Here is an 8808-nt window from a genome sequence, read left to right as displayed (position 1 = left end):
GTACATTGAATTATTAGAAACTTGAAATTCTTACATTATGATTTTGTTAGAAGTGTGATTATGTGTTTGATATTTCATAATTTCAAGGCAATTTTAGATAGTTTTAAGATGTATTTCGAGTAATGAGCAATTTAAAAAGTAAGTTTTATCCACATAAATTCATTAAAAGATACACACAATACTCGCGTACCTCATGAGTCTTGCACAACGAGTATATGATACTAGCGTTATTGAAACATGACTCGAATTCAACCTATTACTATTCATAGTGGTTACGTTGTTTGTATTATGGATGTAAGGGAAATGCCTTGATGAGGTGATTTCTACTTAGGGGTTAACAAACCTTAACCGTTAATCAAAATTAACTGATAATCAAACCATCACCTAACCGAATTACCCAATAATGCAACTAACCAACGGTTATGGTTAACGTTATTTGATTAACCGATTAATCAGTTACGGTTATGGTTAAGGGTGCCCGATAACCAAAAGTTAACCAAGCCAAACCGAAAAGAATTATGCCATGCTTACATCAAAACGAATACACAGTTACATGTATACGAAAAACCCGTTTGAGGTCACCGATTCTTTTTTCCATATTTTCATATTCATTCAGTTCAGTTTTTTTTTGTTTCAAACGTAGCTCGATTAACTAACCGAAACCGAACTATACCAAACTCAATTAACGTCCAAAATAAAAAAGAAACTATAACAAGTTAATTAGGTTTCATCCCGTCCCGGTGACACTGAACAAAACACCAAACCTCATCGGCGATCAAACATCCGGTGACTATGGCGGTGGATACAATACCTCCGATCATCCTCACACAGCTCAATTACCTTCTCAGTCACTCTCCTTACTCCATCAAGGTATAACATCCTTTCAATTAGGGTTTCATTTGCTTTTGTAATGAATATAATAAACCCTAGGTCATAATCACATTTTGTTTCTTCTTCTAAAGGTTGAGCAGATGTGGTCCGGTTCTAAAATCCCCGGTTTGATTGACCGGTTCACGTTATCGATACCGTTTTGTCTCGATTACATTAAATGTTAGTTTACTTGACCTTATTTGGGCGTTTTTGTTGACTTGCTTGATTGATATTATTAGACTCATTTGCTTGTGGATGTAATCTCTGTATTCAAATTGGAAAAACCATCAGTAGCTGATCTATTTATGTCGGTTAAGCTACAGCACTGCACGGGTCGATAAGCACAGCGCCTAGTATTCATTGTTTACGGCTCATTGATAGTTAGAATAGATTCATAGACCAGGTCTTAGGGCTGTAACCGAACCGATCATTGAAATGTTTGTGTAATCATGTTTGTCTGTTAAGCTTTTATCGGACTAATGAACGGTTCACGAACAGCTAATTGAATGAATTTTCTTGTTCGTGGTTGTTCATTAATGAAATGAACTTGTTCGTGAACAGTTCACGAACACAAATGAACACAAGCAACATGTTATTTAATTTGGCTAACCAAGAATGGTCAATTGGTCAGTGTCAACGGTTCAGTCTGGCTACCAAGTTTGTGGTTGTATTTTTTTACCATTCATGTTCATGTGTTAATTTTATATTATACATAGAAATTAATCACATAATACTCATATTTTTTTTTGTTTTATAATAATAAGTTGTATGAATAAAGATTAGAAAAGTCATTAAAAGGTATTAAAAACATTTAATGAACAAACTTAAATGGACGTGAAAGAACACTACATCGAACATTCACAAACACAATTCGACGAACATGGCCTCCGTTCATGTTCATTCATTTAGTAAATCAAACGGAATTCCATGTTTATGTTCGCTCATATATTAAACAAGCGTATATAAAGGAACTTCCCACCGAACAATTTGCCGAACGTTCTGTTGTTGACAGCCCTAATGTGGATTTTGTTGTAATCACAGGGGATGTCATCTACAATGCACAATTTCCGTTGTTGGCTCCTGATATCATATTTGGTCCTGAAGTTGAGCACTTTAGACCATATCCTGTTGGTAGAGAAGGAGATGTAAAGGCTAAAAACAGTTTATCTGATTGGAACTGTAAAGATCCAACCAGGCTGTTGTCATTGATTCATGAACTTAGGTATTTTACACCTTACAATTTGCTCATCAACATTATGAATATTATTCGTTATACACAAGGATTTTCATTGCAGGAGTTTGTATATGGCGTACCAGAAGAAACGAGTTGGCGAAGTTGATGATGAAAGACTGAAGTTTGAAATCAACACCATGTATTCTCGCGAGGTAATCTTTTGATTTACTGTGTAAATATTTTTGATTTTTGCCATTATCTTATTATATATTTTATTCAATAATATGTAACCATTGTTCAGGGAATTGAAATGTATATGAGCTCTGGTGTTGACAAGGTACTATTTATGAGTTATATACTTGCATTTGATTATTAAATAGCCTTTTAGTTTTCAAATTATTTATAATCTCCATTGAACTGTAGTGTAGCCAGAAGAGGTGAAATTTGCAGTTCCATTGTTAGAGATGGATTTAAACAAAATAGTTGCGGGGTCCACTTGGCGACATCAGCAGAAGATATACTTACAGGTTATCTTGTTTATGTTATACATTCATATATGCTAGTTGCAGGGTACTTAAGTTTGTATTATATAAATACAGGTTATATATCCTGTGAGTAGAAAGTATTTAGCAATGGCTTCAGCACCACGTTTGAAATTAATATCATCACCCGAGTTGAAGGCACTATTTTCCATTGATGAGTTCAGGCTTCCTTCTTGGGTAGAAGGAATGTAAGTGTTAAAAATCATTTATTTATTATTTTTTATCGAGACATGCAACAGTTTACTTATCGTTTTAAACTTAAGGAAATAACATAAATCATCCTTTGTGCTCATATGCTGCAATAATTTACATGCTTTACACTAACAGGTGCTAATATTTTCTGTTAAGTCCAGTCATGTGCCTTGTGCAAGGATGTTTTGGTTGTTTTACTCTCATATGGATCATTCTTGGAGTGTACTAAAACATGGATAAAAATACGGCGAGTTACAAGAATGGTCCCTATGAGAGTAAATAGACCAAAATGCCCTCACATGCAAGGCAAATGACTAAATTTAACTGAAAATTTTATCATCTATTTGTGATTAAGACGTAAATTATTACAACATATGAACATGAAGGATGATTTCTGTTACTTCCTTAGTTTAAGGACGAAAAGTGAAATTTGCTATATATCAGAAGGACGAAAAGTGTTATTTTTTATAATATTAATCTTAGAATTTTAATTATATATATTAAAGGTGCATGGCTGAATATCTTCCCACTTTAGAGGAGATGCTTGAATCACAGGTTAACAATAATCTTCTACATTTACAGGTTAATATTTATATTTTTCCAGCAATTTTTATTTGTTTTCTTTTTTATAGATTAAAGACGCGGTTTCATCAATTGAAGTTAGAAGAAAGTTTATTACAGCATTGGCTATTCCTTTTGGAAGGCCAATAGAAGCTGATCCGGTATTTAAACTTTTACTTTATATTTTAAATACATTTTTTAAAAAAACAAAATCTTATATTATAATTGGTTTGCTAGGTATTTTGCCGGAAGGCCACGTTTCTAGCATGCTCTGGAGTGTTTACATTTCTGGTATTAACCGTCAATATTAATTTAATATACTTTTGAATTCTAATATATTTAAATTCAATGCAAAATAAAACAATTCGTGTATATGGTATATAGGTTCACTTTACACTTCCACTGCAGTTTCCAAGGCAACAACCCGCTCTGGTGCTTCAAAGCTCTCAGGTTAATATTCATTTTTATTTATCCGTGTATAAATAACATATGCTATGGTTTTAAGTGCACTATTTCGTGTTATTTATTGTTAATTTGGGTTCTGTGTTCATCTTTGAAGCATTTTTACTCTGGTAATGCACCAATCAAGTCGGCTATTTTACAAGATTACCCCTGGAGTCCTAGATGGGACACAGCACAAATGGCTGAGAGAATATTGTAAGTTACTTGAATTTTAAAATCTAGTTTTCTAAATCCATATATTTCATACGTTTGATTCTCATGAAGTTTTTTTTATCGTTACAGTGATTATCTTGTGGAAGAATGCTTAAATTTCAAGAAGCATTGCAATGAAGTGCTCGTTCAGCAACGCTAGTGTTAGTTACTTCAGCTGTTTGTATTATCTGCATGACTTACTTTCTGTATTGTCGGGTTTGTTTTTTGAATTTGCAAGACGGTTGTATTTGTGATGTTGCGTTGATATTAGTTTTGGATATTAACAAAATTTGGTAATTGTTTGAACATTATGGTGCCTGTTAGTTTACTGATGGATTCAGCTGCATATGGTACATTTTGGTGGCTTTGGGTTGATGTTTACTCAAATCATTTGTACTACTTGTGGTCATTGTTTTGAAGTTCTTGTCATGATATTAACTGTTCTTGATTTGTTGAGCTGATTGTGACGGAGTGCAGCGTCTTTAATATTAACTCGTTTCGTTTTGCTTTGGACCCGTTAGGGGAGTTGTCCCAAGTGACTGGCTGTTTTTCTAGAAGTGTTTAAACACCTTTTCTCATTGAGACCCATAAAGTTAGCAGATCGCGCATGTTAACATGTAATTTCGATTAATATGATATTCAACCAACTTTTTTGGGTCATCAAGTTGTGATGATCAACCTTAACATATAAAAATGTTGTTAAATAACATTTGTTGATGCAGTTTTAGAAGCAATTAATGGCTCGAGAGACTCATGATTAATTAAAAGACGATAATTGAATTGAAGTTCAAGAACAATGTTCTTATCAATAAAACTTAAATAAAAAACTAAGAAAATAGACAATCATAGATCCCTATTTATACTAAACAATGAAAAAGATAAACTAGGAAACGAGATAAACATAAATAATAAAAGATATTAAAATCTTAATTCGAATTAGGAGATAAATCTGCATCATTTGTATTGGTATTACATACGACATTACACGAACACAAATTCACAAACATCACGTAAAAAAAGTCATAAATCTGCAAAAAAAAAAGGATTATCTTATGAACTAGTCTTCATTATGATGTTAAGTCATATTTCATCTCTATGAATCAGGAATCAAGTTACAAACATCACGTAACAACCGTTAAAAAGTCTACAGGGCTAGAACGACACAAACCTAAATAAGATGTTGAAATCATTAAATTAAAACATATTACATTTTTTTTTTAAATCAAAGTGCATTTTAAATTGTTTTCAAGTTAATAGATTAATGCATTATGCATATGATGTACGACCGATGGCCTGCCTTTGACTTATTTGATATATCCATTTGGCAAAATAGACGAAACTTGATGGTCACTACAATGCAAATAAAAAAAATGTTTCATATTCAATAAGATTCGTAAGTTTCATCTAAAATATACATGTTAGTTATTAAAGATTTAAGATGACTTTTGTTATAATCATTATCATTTGGTACGTAACAAATGATATATTATGCTACATAGTCGAAATAGCAAGTCAACACATTGAATTTGGTATAATCTTTACACTTACTACATAAATATATTCATAAGATGATTTTAATATTATCATTGATATTTCAATAGAACAAGTGGGCTTCGATATAAGTTAGTTTCTTTGTTTGGAGACCATCTCTAAACAAGATTCCATTTGCGGACGCCTTAAGAAAAAAAGAGTAGGAAACATTCCAACTGACTGTCAACTGTGTAGGTTTTTGGAGTCGGGAGTCGAAAGATCACATTATAACCATGTGTGAGATAGAGATAATTGTGTCGTCTCAAATATGTATATGGTACAAACTTTGCAGGTTCATGCTTTTTCGGTAAAGGATCTACTAAAATATATAATTCATAGAAAGTAACATCATATACATTGCCTAATGCATTTCAAGTTTGATGTTGCATCTTGTTTCCAATTAAATATTCAATAAATGCAAAGGTATTTAATTCATATCCATATAAATGTCTATCAGAAAATCATATGTGTTATTCTCTAATTGTTTCTCACATATCTCAAGCCACTAGATGGTATGATTTATAATATAAGGTTTTTCATGCGTTTGACTCGAATTCACGGATATGAGTTTCATCAAACCTGGATATATAGTTCTTAAATGAGTTATAACATCTCATTTAGTTGTGAAACCCCGTCATAATCAAACAATAATTTTTGCGGGTGATGAGTCTCACCAAACCCGGATAGCCCTTAAACGGGTAATAACATCCCTTATTTGTGAAATAACTTCTTAATCATCAAACAATAATTTTTACGGGTCATGGGTCTCACCAAACCCGAACGGCCCTTAAACAGATTATAGCATCTTATTATTTGTGAAACACTTTCATTATCAAACACTAAGGGGGTGTTTGGGATTGCTTATTTTCACCAACTTATAACATATAAACTTTTTGAGAAGTAATAAGGTGTTTGGGATTGCTTATACTGTGAGAGGAAAAGTTCCACAAGTTACACTTTTGTAACTTATTAACTTAATGAAAAGTTATAAGGAGGTAAAATAAGGAATCCCAAACACCCCTAATTTAATTTCTCACCTTTACATATTCTCATTCGCTGGTCTATATTCTCCATCACTGGTTAACTTCCGATTACCACCCACCGTTGTCAACCTCCCCTCTCATGCATCAAACACCATCGTCACCTACATCAACCACCACTTTTCTGAAGGCAAATATTTGTGTTCATATTTGTTTATTTAAAAAATCAACATGTTTCTGTCCGTTCGTTAAAAAACTAAAAATCTACACATCTAAAATGAAAGAGCCAGACATTAAAAACATATTGAATGTAACAAACTAATATATACGTATTAAATCACAACAAAACAAATTAAAAAATAAAACAGTTACAAAATATAAAATAGCAAAACGATTAAAAACAAACCTAAGTAAACTCCCGTGGGTGACTCAAATAATGGATATAATATAATATTCTTTTGTATAGAAATATATTTTAATCATGTTTGTATTAAATCACATAATAATTTATTAGTGTGTTAAATACTACTAGACGAATGTCTGCGCGATGCGGCGTGAAACAAAAATTCTAGTAATCATGTAACAATTACGGATGTTCAAGGTTCGTTTGAAACCTTGAAAACACTTAAACCAATCACCACATTTGAATAGCTGGTTTTTGAATGTTCAAACCATATCAAACAATTCAATTTACGGTTTATACAAAAAATAGAGCATATAAAACCGGACCAGACTGTAAACTTATTAATGAAGCTCAATGCGTGACAACAAATCATTAGTAATGATTAATTTTTAAATTTTCGAAGGTTCAGTTTTGGTTTTCAATGACAAAAAATCAAACCAACGGTTTGGCTCACGGTTTAACTTAGAAACTGTTAAAACCAAATTGAGAACGCCCATACGTAACATGTTAAATTTTTTAATTAAAAAAAAACTATATCAATACCATACCCAAATTAAAGACAATCAAATGCTTATTTTTATGGTGCAATTTAAAAAAAAAAATATATTAACGTATGAAAAAGTTACGGCCGTTGAAAAATCGTTAGTGGGAAGTTGGTTACAATTAAAATAAAAGGGAATACATGTGTAAAGATGAATGTTCAAAGTTATAACAATTTTTAAAATTTACAAAAGTTGAGTAAAATTGAGGGAGAAATGCTGTAAATAATTTTATGCATATTTTTCAATGGACAAGTTTGTCCCCTTACATGCTATAGAATGTGTATCTTATGCTTTACAAGTTGTAAATTACTTAATAAGTAGGTGTCTTAATTTGCCCATGTCTCATGTATTATATATAGTATAGATAAGAAAGGTTAAAACTAGTTATAACATAATTATTAAATGATCATATATGTAAACTAATAAAAGTCATCTAATTTATTGTTATGAAAATATTGTTATTTCACAAATATACTGTTCTTACTTCTTACCGTTATTTATTTAAAAATTGGTTATTTATTAAACTCGATTTCCAATATATACTTGACTTAATACAAGTATCACTTCTAATTTATATAGAACAAAACCTTAAAAAAGCCAGAAGCAAAATAAGATATATTGATATACATGCATCATGATTTATATTTTTCTTGTTAACCACTTCTTAGTTTATGTAACATTGATCTGATCTATAGATTTTATTTAATCTTTTTTTTTAATTATAACCAAGCTAATGAATTATCAATAACAAAATACTAAGGGCACCCGGGGTGGTTCATTTCTCATCACACACTACCACCAATGGTGGTGTGTCACATCACCAACCCTAAATCCATCACATGTGATGGATTTTATAAGGGGTGATGGTTTGGTGTGATGGTTTTTTGTTTTTTGCTCTCCCAACAGTCAAATTCTTGGAAAGACACCCTCTCAAGCGTGATGGCCATCACGCAAAACACCCTCCTCAAGCGTGACAAAGCACCGGCGGCGATGTGGGGAGAACCCATCACACGTGATGGTGGTTCCTCACGCAGTGCCCCGGGTGCCTTAATATATTTTTAACCACCCTACATGACAAATCAACTTGTTAACTTCTTTTGTCCTCAAATGATTTGAGAAAACAGTATTCTTTTTAATTTATTTGCTCACATGATTGATATTACGTTTTCAAACAAGAATCCAGCATGTTGACCCCTCGTATCTATGATTATTCAGTTTTAGTCCCCTTAGTTACCTTTTTATAATTAATCCCTTACATTGTTCCGACCATATCCATTTACATGAGAAACTTATCTTAGTATAGCATCTTATAAGAAGCTATTTTTTACATAGCATGTCCTCTACTCTCTTATGCTTATAA

The 8808-nt window shown here is 32.0% G+C and overlaps 1 protein-coding gene across 1 annotated transcript; it reads left to right on the top strand.

Annotated features, from left to right (window-relative positions):
* The first annotated feature begins 719 nt into the window (after window positions 1-719).
* On the top strand, window positions 720-4412 carry LOC143536006 (uncharacterized). Its single transcript, XM_077030097.1, has 13 exons — window positions 720-870; window positions 963-1050; window positions 1912-2092; window positions 2166-2256; window positions 2346-2381; window positions 2473-2571; window positions 2644-2774; window positions 3285-3333; window positions 3411-3500; window positions 3577-3630; window positions 3724-3789; window positions 3899-3996; window positions 4084-4412. Exons 1-13 carry the CDS (start codon window positions 793-795, stop codon window positions 4151-4153), a joined length of 1131 nt encoding a protein of 376 aa, XP_076886212.1. The 5' UTR covers window positions 720-792; the 3' UTR covers window positions 4154-4412.
* Window positions 4413-8808: the final 4396 nt, after the last annotated feature.

The sequence above is a fragment of the Bidens hawaiensis genome, unplaced genomic scaffold, assembly GCF_021521415.1.
Source record: "Bidens hawaiensis isolate Kalapana, Puna unplaced genomic scaffold, B.hawaiensis_p1.1 tig00010731_1, whole genome shotgun sequence".
Taxonomy (NCBI): domain Eukaryota; kingdom Viridiplantae; phylum Streptophyta; class Magnoliopsida; order Asterales; family Asteraceae; genus Bidens; species Bidens hawaiensis.
Note: the sequence above shows the minus strand (reverse complement) of the source record. Positions and strands in the feature narration are given on the sequence as shown.

Coding starts and splice junctions, on each gene's coding strand:
- LOC143536006 (XM_077030097.1), top strand. CDS start 793: ATGGCGGTGGATACAATACCTCCGATCATCCTCACACAGCTCAATTAC. Junction 3,501..3,576: donor GGCCAATAGAAGCTGATCCG/GTATTTAAACTT, acceptor TTGGTTTGCTAG/GTATTTTGCCGGAAGGCCAC. Junction 3,631..3,723: donor CTGGAGTGTTTACATTTCTG/GTATTAACCGTC, acceptor TATGGTATATAG/GTTCACTTTACACTTCCACT.